Source organism: Phascolarctos cinereus, unplaced genomic scaffold (assembly GCF_003287225.1).
Source record: "Phascolarctos cinereus isolate Bilbo 61053 unplaced genomic scaffold, phaCin_HiC Scaffold_9;HRSCAF=440, whole genome shotgun sequence".
NCBI lineage: Eukaryota > Metazoa > Chordata > Mammalia > Diprotodontia > Phascolarctidae > Phascolarctos > Phascolarctos cinereus.
In genome coordinates this window covers 47,512,605-47,528,102 of record NW_027556402.1, presented here as the reverse complement: position 1 = coordinate 47,528,102, position 15,498 = coordinate 47,512,605, and the positions used below count along the sequence as shown (strand labels likewise).

The window sequence follows — 15,498 nt, the reverse complement described above, 5'->3', positions numbered from 1 at the left end:
AGGAGGCAGGAGCAGGGTGGCATCAGCACAGTTGGAGGGGTTAGCCTTAAGGACAAGGGACATCTTAGTCCCTGAGGAAAGAAGGGAGAGATGAGTAAAGAAAGATACAGAGACTTCTCCAAGTGCAGAGGATGAAAGCTGAAAGAGCTCCAGCTGTATGACTTGGAGCTCTGATCTTATCCGAGAGATAAGGAGGCATGGGTTGTAATTGGGGCCTCAGGGCCATGGGAGAAGCCCCCAACAATTGCTGTGGATGAGTCAGGGTTGTTAAAGGAATTTTGAAAGGTAGTTTTTCAGAAGAGGAAGATGGCTAAACAGCAGTAAGAACCCAGCTGATGCTAAAAGCACAGATTTGTAATGAAGCTCCCCGTCTGTTTCATGGCTGTCCAGTTTCCCTAAGCAGCCCAGCAATGGAGTTGAAGAAGGAAGGCAGTTTGGGGGAGGGTCACCCAGAGCTGAGCATTACTGTCTGTTGCCAAATATTTCATAACAAGAGCACCTTTTACATTTATTTGTAGAATCAAAGGAATTTCATGCTGGAAGGGACCCAGCACTCAGCTGGTTTGCCACCCTATCTCATACATAAATCAGGTACACCACTCACATTTGGGGTTCTTTCAGTCTGTCCTTGAATGCACCAGGGACATCCCCTGAGTTCATAGCTTGGTGAGGCAAGCACTTCCATTTTCAGACAGCTCTAATAGTTAAGAAATTCTTTCTTATATTGATCCCAAATCTGCCTCCTTTTAACTCCGACCTGTTCTTGCTAGTTTAATAATAATGATAACAACAACTAGCATTTCTGTAGTGCTTTAAGGTTTGCACATTGCTGTATATATGTTATTATCTCATTTAGTCTTCTACAACAACCCTAAGAAATAGGTGCTGTTATTATCACCATTTTACAGATGAGGGAACTAAGGATGAAAGAGATGAAATGATTTCCTGCCCAGGGTCACAACTAGCAAGGGTCTGAAGTGGTATTTGAACTCAGGTCTTCCTGACTCTTAAGTCCAGCACTCTATCTGCTGTATTACCTAGCTGACCTCTAGGACTACACAGTAAATATAATCTCTCTTACACATGAAAATTCTTTAACTGTTCGAATATTTGTGATCATGTCCCTCCCTAAGTTACCTTCACTTCTCTGGGATGGACGGCTTCCATTTATTCCTTTTCTGAAATTATTTTTTGCTTTCTCACTTATGTTCCTAAGTGTATGTTTGTTTAATTTAAATTATTTTTTAAAATTATTTATTTTTAGTTTTCAACATTCGCTGTTATAAGATCTTGAGTTCTGAATTTTCTTCCCATCCCTCCTGTCCCCCCCCCCAAGATGGCATGCACTCTGATACAGGCTATGCATGTACAATCATATTAAACATATTTCCACATTAGTTGTGTTGTAAAGAAGAATCAGAACCAAAATTAATTTAAATTATAAATTAATATAAGCTCTTGTGTGTAGGGGTTGTTTCAGTGTATTTGTATCCTTTGCCCCATGCACAGTGCCTACGTTGTAGAAGTCTAATAAATACTTGTTTGATTAATGAAGTTACCACATCTTAAAATCACTAAGGAAACATTTGGCTATACAACTTTCAGCATTCAGGTTTAATGTGAATGGAAGCCTTTGTAGCAGCTTTTCATACTTTATAAGAGGCAACTAGGTGGCCCAGTGGGAAAACCGATGGACGTGGGGTCAGAAAGACCTGAGTTCAAACCTGGCCTTAGATGCTTATTGCTGTGTGACTCTGGACAAGTCATTTCACCTCTGCTTCAGTTTCCTCAACTGTAATAACAGCACTTATCTGGAAGAACTGTTGTGAGGATCAAATATGATAGTATTTGTAAAGTGCTTCCACAGTGCCTCTCATATCATGGGTGCTGTATAAAGCTTATCCCCTTCCCTGCCCCACCAAGAGAATTATATTTGCTTATTGGATTTTGTATTTCTGCTTTTAATGGGAATGCTTCCTTGTTTTTTGTTTTTCAATTTTTCCTTCTTCCCCTTCCTGACAGATGGTGATGGAGCAAGGCGATTGGCTGGTTGGGGGTGACCTTCAAGTCCTGGACCGAATTTATTGGAATGACGGCCTTGACCAGTACCGCCTCACCCCAGCTGAGCTAAAACAGAAATTTAAAGAGATGAATGCTGGTGAGTCATTCACCTCATAGTCTAATCTGGCGTCATTTCATCTCACTTGGATATGTCATATTACCAGCTCATGATGGGCTAGTTAGAACTCTTGCTTGAGAGGAAGTGATAATTCCTGAAGATCAGATTAGACCCAGCCAAAACAAAAACAAAAACAAAAAAAACCCACAAAAAAACCGCACAGTGGCTCCCTCTTGTCTCTAGAATAAAATGCAACCTGTCTTCTTTGGCACACACATCCTGTCATGATCTGACTTGCCTAAGTTGTCCAGGCTTTCTACATGTTACTCCCTTTTACATTCTCTACTTTCAGGCCAGACTAGCTTTCCTGCTGATTCCAGTGTGTGACCATATGTCTCCTGTCTACCTTTACACAGGCTGGATCTGCCCCTTCCCTCCCCTCCCCAGTGCCTGGAAGGTGCTCTCATTTCCACTCTTTCTCTTAAAATCTCTCGTTTCCTTCAAGGCTCACCTCCTGCATGAGGCCTTTCCTGGCTCTTATAAACTGGTTCTTTAGAACAGCTTCTGTGCTGGAAATGGCTTTTCTGGCCTCATTGTTAGATGTTGGGCAAGGACTGCTTCAGGATCACCCTTAAAAGCAACCTGAATATTAACAGTAGTTGCAAATTTGCTGAAATGTGCATTGAGCTTTGTAATATTTGGTGTTTGTGTGTTGATTCTTTCTGGGTAATCCTTGTTTACTTTTGTTAGTTGATTTTTTCTTACTGCCATCTGAAAATAACAGTTTACATGAGAAGGGAGGAAAAGATAACTATAGAAAAGGAATTTATATTGTCATTTTCATATCTTCATATATTTCATTTTTAGAATATGGTTTAGTGTACTACGTGTAAAAAAAAGTTCTGAAAACTGATCCAGTTGTACATTACAAAACTTGCACATGAAAAGCAGCGGTTTTAAGACAAAATGAAAATTTTTATTTTTAATAGGCTGTACAGAGTAGGCAACTGGTGGCTCAGTGGACAGAGTGCTGGACCTGGAGTCAGGATGACCCGAGTTTTAATCCTACCTCAAACATTTACTAGCTGGGTGACCCTGGGCAAGTCACTTAACCCTGTTTGCCTCAGTTTCCTCATCTGAAAAATGATCTGGAGAAATGAGAAAACCCCAAATGGGCTCACAAAGACTTGGACATGACTGAAAAACGACTGAACGACAATAACAGCTTAGCATGATGCCTGGCACGTAGCAAGCACTTAATAAATGTTTAAGGAGTAATTAACTTACTATGTGATTGAGGGTCTTCTCACTAATGGGTCAATAGTAAAAGCTTAAATTGAATTCATAGGGATGAAAGCTGAAGGGACGTTACTATCATTGAGCCCAAGCTTCTCATTCTACAGAAGAGGAAACAGAAACCTAGAGAAGTTAAAGGCCTCATTTGATGTCGTAGACATTAGTCTGCTGGTAAATCCCAGTGGAGCTGGGATTGGAACCCAGGTCCTGTGACTGCGAATCTATCTTCTCTTTTACTCCACTTCCTTTGCCTAACAAGCGAATTTGTTTCTTGTTGACATTTATTTTCTAATAAGCAGAAAATAGTTTGCTGGAGGCTTTGTTGAGGTTCTTATCCATTAAAAAAAAATTCATGAATATCTTTTTTTAAAAAGTCACTTAAAATGCTCCCCTCCTCCATGTCTCTTCCACTTTCCTCTCTTAGAAAGCCATCTTATATGACAAACACATTTTTTTAAGAAAAAAAGAAAGAAAAAAATAATCAGCAAAGCCAGTTAATACATTGAGAAAATCTGGAGACATATGCAGTAATTCAACACTGATGAACCTTCTGTCTCTGAAAAAGAGTGGAGAGCCTGACTTAAGGTTTGAAATTTGTATATGAATTCATGTTAAGATTGTGCGTGCTAGTTGTTGGTAACAGAAACAGCTATGAACTTTGATTGTTTATACCCACACACTCACACATATGTACACACACACACATATATGCATGTACACATATATGCGTATTACATATGTGTTTACAGGAAGGTAACTATTACAGAAAATCAAGTATCCTTCTAAAAGAGCAGTCCAGTAACCTTTGTTTAAAGTAGTTGGGCCTAATGTCATTAGCCTGACATCAGAGAGCAGAGAGCCACAGAGTATTGTTTTATTTGTTTTTGTATTTCAGACCCCCTTTGCTATTAGACAAATAAGTAACAGACCCAAGGGTTATGCTCTGGCATGGGCATCGTGGTTCGTTTGTTTGCTCTGCTGGTAGGGCAACAACAAGGCACTGCAGAAATTCAAGATGTACCACAGAGGGGAAGAGAGCAGTGGATGGCTTCTGGCTAAGATCTTCTTTTTTATTTTTTTCCTCCTCTTTATCCTAGAAGTAATTGATTGTCTTTGCTGTGAATGGCATAGCACTGTGTTAAATCACTTTCTGACTTCATCACCCTTGATGGGCCATAGAATATTCTGCCTCTGGGTAAATTAAGAGGTCTTTTTTTAGTGTCCCCATTAGGGAATGTGAGAACTGGTCTATTTGAAGAGGGTTGGGTAATTAAATTGATGTAGTATGGTGGACCATTATGCTGGAACAGGAGAAGGTTCACATGAGTCAAGTAAAATCCAATCCGTCAGTGGTTATTGGACATTAAACACCTTATGATTAGCACAGTGCCTGGTACATATTAAAAGCTTAATAGGTGTGTATTGACTGACTGATTAAAAGGTTGCAAAATAATCATTAACCTGGCTCCTACCATCAAGAAATTCATCTAATAGGGAAGTCTGGGAAGGATTCTTGAAAGAAATGAGTTGCAAGGAGTGTTTTAAATAATAGTACCTTGTATTTATAGAGTGTTGCGAGATTTATAAAGCACTTTGCTAGAAGCTACTCCATGAGTTAGGTAGGCAAGTGTTTTTATCTCCATTATACAGATAAGAAAACTGAAACTTAGAGAGTTTAATTGATTGGACCGAAGTCACACAATTAAGTGTCACAGCCAGATTTTAGATCCAAGTTTCTCTTGCATTCCAAAGCAGAATTCTTTCCAGTGCCCTGTGGTACTCCCTTCTATTCTGTTCTTTATAGTAAGGGTTCTTAACCTGGGATCTGTGAACTTAAGGTGTTTTTTGTTTTCAATCTTTTTTTTTTTTTTTGTTAGGCAGTGGGGTTAAGTGACTTGGCCAGGGTCACACAGCTAGTAAGAGTTGTGTGTCTGAGGCTGGATTTGAACTCAGGTTCTCCTGAGTCCAGGGCCGGTGCTTGATCCTAGGTGCCCCTTGTTTTTAATCTTGTGATAACTGTATTTCAGTATAATTTTTTTCCCCTTGTAACTCCGTGGTATTTTATTTTATGCACTTACAAGCATAATTTTGAGAAGAAAAAGGTCCCTGCACCAGTCTGTGGCCAAAGGAGCCCATGACACAAAACAGATAAAAAATCCTTGCTTTAGTGGAAGGAATAGCTCTAGATATTGGGTGAGTATTCCAAACAGTGGGAACAAATGGTGTATGTGAAGGCTCGACTTTGTGAGAGACATAGCTTTCACTATAAATATATGATACTATGTATTCTATATTACCTTATATGCATTATATAATATACATACATATGTTCTTATATATGTATACATATACATATATGCTGGCTGGGGTGGAGGCGTAAAGCACAGAAACCTTAGAATCCATAAATTCATTTAAGTGGAACCTTGCCTGTTAATTCTAATCTTTCATAGTTCTGGATTCAAGATGATTAAGATGGAAGGAATGGAAAGAGAAAAATGAGCCTGGGAATGTGGATGAAGAATGTGGAAAATGTAATGATAGCCTGGGTCAGGAGTCAGCAGCCCACAGTAGTGTGTCTCAGAGCTGTACCATGGTTCATTGCCATTGCCACGCTCCATTGCCCATGCTTAGAAGAGCATGTTTTCGGCGACTTCAGTGAAAGAGTTGGTGACAAGTATTTTTCTACTTCTTTTTTTTTCCCTAAAGAAAGCATCACATCTCTCTCTCTCTGTCTGTCTCTCTCTTTCTCTCTCTCTCTCTCTCTCTCTCTCTCTCTCTCTCACACACACACACACACACACGCCAGAAAATGGATCCTAAACATGGCACCATAACCTTTCAAAGGTTTCAGATTCCTGGATTAGGTGCTAAAAGTAGAGGGGGGGGCGTCTAAGGAACATGCAATGGAGGTGAGTCTAGGAGAGTAGGAGATGGTTGATATTGGAGACAATGAGAAAGGAATTGGAAAAAGGGTTGAGCATTTAATGGGAAGATTAAGGAGCGTAGTTTTAAACTGGTTTATTTTTAGGTTTTGGGACAAATAAATTGACGTGTTTTATAGGTAGCGATAAACACAAAACTTGGAGAGATGAGAGATCAAGACGTGAACTATGGATGTGGAAATCACCTATATGACTTCTGTGACAGTGTACTCATGGCTTTCTCTTTTCCTCCCTGACTGTTCCTTCTTTTTCTCTTCCTGGCTCTCCAGCTGGCTTATAAACTTGAGTAGGTCCCAGAGTTCTGTCTTTGACGTCTTCTCTGCACATGCGTCTACTCCAAAGGTTTCAGTTATCATCTTTATGCAGATGACCTCTACTTTTGTGTCTTTACCTGTAACCTCTAACCTGCTATTTCCATTTTTCTGTTAGATAGCTCCCTCTGGATGTTTGCTAGCCCTTAAAACTCACCATCTCTCCTCTCCCCAAACTGACTTCATTAACCCTTTCCCAGTATGTCTCTGAATTTTCTGTACTTTTTTTGATAGCACCAAGTCACTTAACACTTAAACCCAAGGTTTCAAATCGCCTTTAATGCTTCCTTTGTTTGATGTATTCTGTTGCACAGTCTTTTGAGTTTACCTCTTTGGTAACTTGCCTAGCCTCACAATCTCACAATTAGAAAGGACTGTTACGCACACAGTGGAGTTCTTTCTAGAACATTCCACAAAAGTGGTCGTCCTTTGTTTAAAAATCTCTGTCATGGTGATATTTGGGGCAATGGCTAGCAAACTATGATATATGAAGGCAATGGTGAGCTCCTGGAGGATAAGGGCGGTTTCTTTACCTTTCTTCGGATCCCCAGTGCTAACCACAGTGTCTGGCATATAGTAAGTACTAGATAAATGTTAACTATTGTTATTATTACTAAGTAAAACCAATTTATTCCTCTTCCACATGAGAGCTCATCATTACTTAAAGGAAGAAACCATGTTCCCTGCCTACTCTTTTCCAGGCTAAACGTTCCCCATTTCTGTTACCAATTTTTCTGTGGCATCGACTCTAATCCTTCAGCCTGATTCTGCTGTGAATATGCTGTAGCTTCCCAGTTTCTTTCCTAAAACATGGCATTTGGAACTGAGCTCCATACTCTTGTCTAACCAGAGTAGAGTGCCATAGTATCTTTATCACTGGGCCCTATATCTCTTTTAATAAAAATAATAATAATTTAATAATAATGAGGTTGCATTAGCTGTTTGGGTTGCCAATGCCACTATTCACTTTTCGTGAGCTTGAAGTCCACTAAAATTCCTAGATCATTTTTCATAAGAATTGCTGTCTAACCATACCTTCCCCATCTCATAATGATGAAACTGATTTTCTCGAAACCACATATAAGATTATAGTTATCTTTGTTAAATTTCATCTTCATTTCCACCTCTCAGGATTTTTAGATCTTAAATCTTTCATTCAGTGTGTTAGCTATCCCTCCAGTGCCATTTACATACTTGATAAGCACGCCATTGAGAAAAATGTTGATTTGCATTGGACCATGGATAGAGTCCAGTGAACTTTGACAGTAAGCCACTACTTACTAGTCTTTGTGCCCAGTTATTCACTTGGTATGTTAATATTGTCTGGCTAGTCTGGCGTGACTCCTCTTCATCAAGCCTTTTGACTCTAGTGATCACTCTTTGCCTTTCCAGACATTCATAAGCCATCCCTTTAATTATTCATCCTAAAATTTTACCAGGAATTGAAGCGAAGCTCACTAGCTTATAGTTTGTAGATTCCATCGTCTTTTCTCCCTCCCCTCTTTTTTGGGGGGAGTAGGGAAAGGTAAATCTTCCATTCAAGATGCTTAAAATTCTGTGTTTCCTGATTCTAATGTAGGCTGTCCGTCCCTGATAATGTTAAGTGGTTATTTGTCTGTTTTTACTTCTGTGGAACCTTGCCTGTTAATTCTAATCTTTCATTGGTCATTGACAGTGGTTTAGTGATCACACCCAGCACATATATTAGTACACTAAGTTGTGGTTCAGCTGGTCCTTTCTCTTGATTTATCTTCAGTTTCAAAGCCCTGTTCTTGCCACCCAGGATCCATTCCATTGAAAATGCTCGTGCCAAGATCAGTAGTTCTAATCCCACTTCTGCCATGGACTGGGCTGTGTGTGGTTTCAGGCACTTTCCTCACATCAGCCTGGGAGTGGAAGTGGGGGCGAGTGGTACAATCATTTCTTTAATTTTACAGGGTAGAACAAGCCGTAGCTCACAGAGGTGGAGCAGCTTTGCCCACTGACACATATGACAAGTGTGACTAGGGACAGCTAGCTGATGTAAGGGTAGAGTGCTGGGCCAGGAGTCAGAGGACCTGAGTTCAGTCCAGCCTCAGTTACTAACTGTATGACCCTGGACAGGTCACTTTACTGCAGCTGCCTCAATCTCCTCCTCTGTTAAAAGGAGATAATAATAGCATCTACCTCCTAGGGCTGTTTTGAGAATCAAATCAGATAATATTATAACACTTATAAAGCTCTTTGCAAACCTTAAAGCGCTATATACTACCTTAAAAAAAGCATTTGTTGGACCCATGAAACCAGCATAGTAATATTGCATTACATTCATGTACCACCATTTGCGTAGGCATGATTCTTTCCTTCCCCTTTTTTCAGAGTGAAAATGTGACTAGAGGTGCAAACTATAATGACAGATTTCCTGTCATGTTTATTATTGCTTTGCATCATTTAGGGCAGTAGCTTTGAAGTGTAAGCTCATAGACTATGTCTGCTCAGTTCATGGAGCTCCTCTCCTTCTGTGCTCAGCTGCATGGGTACCAGAATGGAAGAAGTCTTATAAGTGCTTTATACAGAAGTCTGTACCACAGAGACAAGGTCATTGTTTTCACCCCTCTGCTAAAGGCTGAGGGGATGGGATGGCTAATGAGCCAGTTGAAATGCCCCAGGGATTCTTGAGTTCAGATGATATTGTAGCAAGCAAATGTGTCTGTTTGAAAGATTTTTGGCAGTAAAATCTTATATATATACTGCTCATATGAACTTTTTGTGGATGATCAATCTTAACTGTTTGCATTAACTATCTAATACGGAATGAGATTAGTCTTTTTTGGGAAGGAAGCCTAGGTAGATAAACCTGTGGAATCATTTATATATGCATATATTCTGGTTTCTTTATATGTTTCCTGTTGGAAATGTGTGCCTGTAAATAATGTTACTAAATGGATGTATTTTAAAATCATCTTTGACCTGCTTGTAATCCAGGGATTTACTCATTGCTCTCTTGAGACATGTTACCAAAAGAAGTGCCCCATTCAAGGGGTAGGAGTCTGTTGCTTATTAACTGGGAAGGAGAAGGACCATTTATCAGAGATGCGGAGCAAAAATACCTTCTACCCTGGCAAGTCAAGCCAGAGGTTAATGCTCTAGTGAGCCTTGGGTAGCCAGTGAAAGGGTCTGGCTAAGTTTAAAGGTAAGAGTGGAGCAGATATGTAGCCTGGTAAATTTGGGAGGGTAAAAGTAAAAGACTAGAGAGGCATCCTCTGAATCAGGAAGACCGGGGCTCAGGTCCCACCCTGACATATACTAGTCAAATAAGATAATATGTGCATACCACTTCCTAGACCTTAAAGCTCTACATAACTGTTAGTTATTGTTATTATTGTTGTTTTGCTGGCTTTGCGGCCCTGGGTAAGTTGCTTAACAATGAGAATTGATCTAGACAGCTCCCTAAGACTCGTGAGTTAAAGGGAGTTTTCCTAGTGAAGACAAAGGTGCAGGTCCCCTGCCAAAAACAAAAACTCTGCTATTCCAGTTGGGGATGCCAACACAGTGTAGTGATGTCTAATTTAATATACAAAGTCATAGCACTTGAAGTCCCTACCGTATGCTCTCAGACAGGTTTCATTTTGTTCACATGGATGTCAGTTTGTACTTTTCCTCACTCTAATCACAGTGGTCAAGGCTACCCAGCTGCTTTATTTCTCAATTAAGATTCTGTGATTTGCAGTCTGGGTCATAGGCTAGAAGGCAGCTTGCCACAGAAAGACAATCCCAGCTTCCATTCTGGGTTTCTTTTTGAATTTGTTAGGTCAAAAACATTGAATATTTGCTTAGACTAATATCTTTTTTGTGCTACCCGTATAAGTAAAAAACCCCTGAGCTCATATTTGATGTGAATTTTAAATAACGTGTCTTTCAAATAAAGGCTGCTTTTGTTTATAATTTGACAGATAACTCAATGTAACATAGATATGATTTCCTACTAATGCTTGGGGAAACATCTAGAGGGAGCTGTTGTCGTGGGCAGGCAGCTAGCTGGTACAGTGGCTAGAGCTTTGAACTAAGAGTCGGTTCTGAGTTAAAAAAATCCAGCCTTGGACACTTTACTGCCCAGAGACACTGGTAACAAGGAGTTTCCAGTCTAAGGGGTGTGTGTGTGTTGGGGGGGGGACAGGACATATAGGAATTAAAGTGAGGCTGCCTGGGAGAAGCTTGCATTTAGGGCTAGAGGTGACCTTTCAGAATATCATCAAGCTTCCTTGTTTTACAGATGAGAAATCAAAGGCCAATTGAGGAACTTAAGAGAAAATAAGGAGGTTGTCTAAGGACCCACAGGTAGTAGGTGGTAGAGCTAGGGTAGGAACCCAGGTCTTCTGATTCCAAATCCAGTGTTCTTACTGGACCAGAACGCCCATCTGGAGAACACAAGTGACAGCTTACATCAGAGCTGTACAGCCATGCTCAGAACCAGGAGACATAGAATTAACCACCTTGAATTGGTAGAAATCTGCGCTTTGAGCACAAGGCTAGGGGAGGGGTCGTTACCAGGAGACACACTTAGTGAAAGCAGACTCAAAACTTTGAAGCCGCTATTACGATTGAGTATAAGACAAGACAAGCAAGCAGAATAAATGGAGATAAACATATGCAAGTCATTTGTTGAACCAACAAATTAAGTTCTCTGGTTCCTTTAAGGTCAGTGCCGTGGGTTCCTTGGGTGGAGTCATCCTGGAGAGTAGGTATTAGTGTGGGCTAAGGTTGTAGGCTGATTTAGAGTGTCATGGCTAAAGATGAAAACTGAGCATGAAGTTAGAAAGAAGTTTAATTACATATTGATAATTACTCAAGTGGCCCCTTTGACTGTAGAATATATCCATATATTATAAATGCCTGCCATTGACAATGTTTACATAATGAAAATACATTTAATACAAATACAGTATATTATTACATAATATGTATTATTCATAAAAAATTACTGTGTATCTTTTTGACCTAAGCCAAAGTCAGTTCCCTCCTTTCTCCCCACCCTCCCAAGCTGGTTTATGTTTATTAGGCTAATCCTTAGTACGTCCACTAAACCAAATCTAGATAGAGTTAGGAAGTATTGTTTTTCCTTCAGGTTGTAATCCACAACTGAGCTGTATCTATATTAATGCTGGAAATTATCTTCTCAGATGCTGTCTTTGCATTTCAATTACGCAACCCAGTGCACAACGGCCATGCTCTGCTAATGCAGGACACTCATAAGCAGCTTCTGGAAAGGGGCTACCGGCGCCCTGTTCTCCTCCTGCATCCTCTCGGTGGCTGGACTAAAGATGATGATGTTCCTTTGATGTGGCGGATGAAGCAGCACGCTGCAGTATTGGAAGAGGGAATCCTGAATCCTGAAAACACGGTGGTGGCCATCTTTCCATCACCCATGATGTATGCTGGACCAACTGAGGTAGACTTGTTTTCAGGGATTTGGAATAAGCAATCTAAAAGCTAGTCCTAGTAACATCTCGTTTTCACCTATCTCTAGATCTGTGTGTGGTAGTCTCAGGGCTACTATGCGGGACAAGGTACGCGAGCAGTAGTACTCCTGTAATGAGAGTTTCTTCTTTCCTTCTCTGCTGTTCTCTCTGTTATTCCTTTGAAAAATCAGCTCCTCCAGAAGAGGAGTGGGGGAGATTGGCCTCTTGGCTCCTGGATTGTCAACAGCCCTTGTGGGGAGAACAAGAGCCTTTGCCCCAACAAGCAAAAATAAGGAAGTTGGAGATTTAAAAAAAGGAAAAAGGCATTTGTGGTGACTCTGGTCCACTCTACCAACATGCTATTTTCTACTTTTGGGTTCATTGATTTTTTGAATAGGCCCAACTCTTGACCTAACTATGGGCTCTTTGGGTAAGAAGTATACAGGAACCACTCTGTGGATTGAACAGGAAGTTCTTGTTACCCTATGGACCCTCTTTTGGGGCTTCTTCTACCTTGTAGGTCTTTTGAAAAACAGTCCTCCTTATGAGCTTTTACCTTGGAGCAGGGGGAAAGGGTCACCAAGTACATGTTTAGTAAATTAATTGTTTATCTTCAGTTAGCTGCCAGTGATTCATTGTACCTGAGTTGGAACCTCTCCCAAGAAAGTTGCATTTCCTGCTTTTTTTTTCAGGGCAGTTTTCAGGTCTGTACTTTCTTTGCACAGGGTTCTCTACAGTAGGCTGCATCTTCACAGTCACATTTGACTGATAGATGCACAAAATATAAGTCCCTTGTTATTTATTGTAATCGGTGATCAGTACAGTGAAATGCAGATCTAGAGGCTTTCCTCCATGTAGGAATCTCTCATGTATCTGTTAAGTCTGTGTAAGTTTCCTCTATAATTTGGAAGATAGGCTGGTTAACATCAAATGAAGCGTGAAATAGGGAGATGGAGGCTTGCCGGAAGTGGTTGCCAGTGTTTAGAAGAAGTCTTGCATTAGATCAGACTGCCAATCCACACAGGAAGATCTAAGTGAATGAAAAATGCCTGTTGTCCATATTCTGATGGAGTGAGGTCAGACCATTGAATACGTACATCATTACACAAGTGTAGGAGAAACAGGGCAGATAGACAATGAATTGGTACCATAGAAGAAAGAGAGTGGACTAAATAGCATCTGAGAAATTCATGTTTTTATCAGTCCAAAGCTGCTTCATAGCTGTGTGCTTGTGAACCTTGAAACGGCATAGTTCTCTAAAGCAGTAATGTCAAACTGAGATAGAAATGAGGGTCACTAAACCATACATAAAGATCCCTGTGGGCTGTGTATTGACTTAGTTTTAAAATATAATGTTATCTATATTTTATTTTATCTATATTATTTATTTTATATTTGTATTTTTATTTATTTTGCTAAGTCTTTCCCAGTTAACATTTGGGCAGCACTCAGGAATGTTGCTTGCCACATGCTTGACATCTCTGCACTAAAGGATCAAATTTGGGAATGATCCAAAGGGCAATGCATGGTAGGTGAAAGTAATTTGCATCATATTTCCCGTGGTGACCTATTTGCCTATACCCCAGAAGTGGCATAAATGAAACCCTGACGAAACATATCAATAGAAAAGGGGCTATGCCAGTTGTGTAGCAGAGCTAGGGCAAGCAGATAGACAGTTTGAGTGATGCCCTGGTTCCTGCCACATAAAAAGACCTAGAGGAGGTCTGAGGATCTGTGGCATAGGGCGTGCTTGAGAATCTGTTGGGATAACAAGGTGTGGATGGATTTCGGTCTGCAATGATGAATGGAGTATCCAGATTGATGAGATTGGTGATTAGTTGAAGTAGAAAAATAATTAAAGTATTTGCTTTTCATCATTACTCTTTAGCTATTTAACATTATTCAGTGAGGCCCCAAGGCCTTTGAAGGAGAGATATACACACACACACACACACACGCATACACACACCACACAGGTATATAGATACACACACATATAATATACACTTATACACACATATACAGCTATACACACACACACACATATATATATATATATACATATGTGTATATATATATATATATACACACACACACACACACACACATATATATAATATACACTTATACACATATATGCACCTATACACGCATATATCTACACACATACGTGTGTGTGTGTGTATATGTATGTGTATGTAAAGGTTGGAGATAAGGGAATCTTAGAATCCTCTTGAAGAATAGAGAGGGAGGAGAAGAATAGAGGGGGAGGAGAAGGAGTTGTGAGAATGACCTAAGGAAAAAGGATGAGAATAGTAGTCTGTCCTATGCTTATCTTCTCTTCCTTTTTTCTCGTTTCTCTTTCTTTTGCCTTCTTTATTCTGCTTCTGCCTTTGTAACACCAAACAAAAAAAAGTCAGAAATCTCCTTCACTTATTTCTTATTTGTTGAGGCTGCTCTCAAGTAGGTGTTGAGGAGATTAAAACAATTGGCTCTTAAGGTTTCTAACCTTCCTGAGATGTAATTGCATCTTCAAAAAGGGTTTGTTAATCACCCACATCAAGATTGGTGCTGATTTGGGGATCTTCACAAAGAGTTTCTGGAGTCATCCTTGGAGTTTTAAGCCTTTCTGTAAATGTCTTTGAGTAAGGGTACTAATTCTGTCCCAAGCAATTCAGAATCCTTTAAACTAGCCTTGGAAAGTGAGAGGCCAGAATAGATGTCCCAGGCCATCCTTGCTTTGTCTTTTTGTCCTCCTGGAGCTGTCTCAGGTATCCCACAAACCTTCCCATAGGAGGAGCCCAGTTGTAAGTTTTTTCCCCCTTCGTTTCTTCCCCATCATAGAAAGGGGATTGAGAAGTAGCATAAAGCCAAAGGGATGCACGAGGCACCTAGATGTGAAGGAGTAGCTTTGTAGGATCGTAGGCTTGGAGCTGGGAGGGCTCCTAGAGTCTGCTCATTATTCAGAGGGAGAAGCTGAGAGCTTGTGAGATTCCTAAGTTACTTTCCTAAGTCTGCAGCAAACGAAATGGCAAAGATGAGTCCAGCTCCTGGCACTTCAACACCAGGACTCTTTCCACTTTCCCACCCTGTTGGCTCCTTTTTTCCCCATAGTATACCTATTGGAGAACAGGAGAGAGGAGGCACGTTTTCTTTTAAAGGATGCCAACTCTAGGTCCATTTTCAAAAGCTTCTCCTAACTTCTGAACTTAGGGGTTTAGATTTATGTAAAAAACTAAACAAAAAAACCTGTTAAATCGAATTCTAATACAGTGATCTTTTTTTTTATTTTTAGAAAAAACATAAAAGTGTTTAAGAAAAATATACTGATGCCAAACTACTTAATGGTAGCAATTGTGTACATTTTTTAGTGGAAAAATGGGGCTGGTGAC

At 40.1% G+C, this 15,498-nt stretch overlaps 1 protein-coding gene across 3 annotated transcripts in view; it reads left to right on the top strand.

Moving 5' to 3' along the window:
- Window positions 1-15,498, top strand: part of PAPSS1 (3'-phosphoadenosine 5'-phosphosulfate synthase 1) — a 164,560-nt gene that overhangs the window by 112,130 nt on the left and 36,932 nt on the right. For all 3 annotated transcript variants that reach the window (XM_078148591.1, XM_021001397.2, XM_078148590.1), the window contains 2 exons: window positions 2,023-2,158; window positions 11,828-12,096. In XM_078148591.1, the coding sequence (XP_078004717.1) occupies window positions 2,023-2,158; window positions 11,828-12,096 (405 nt within the window). The remainder of the gene's footprint in view (window positions 1-2,022; window positions 2,159-11,827; window positions 12,097-15,498) is intronic.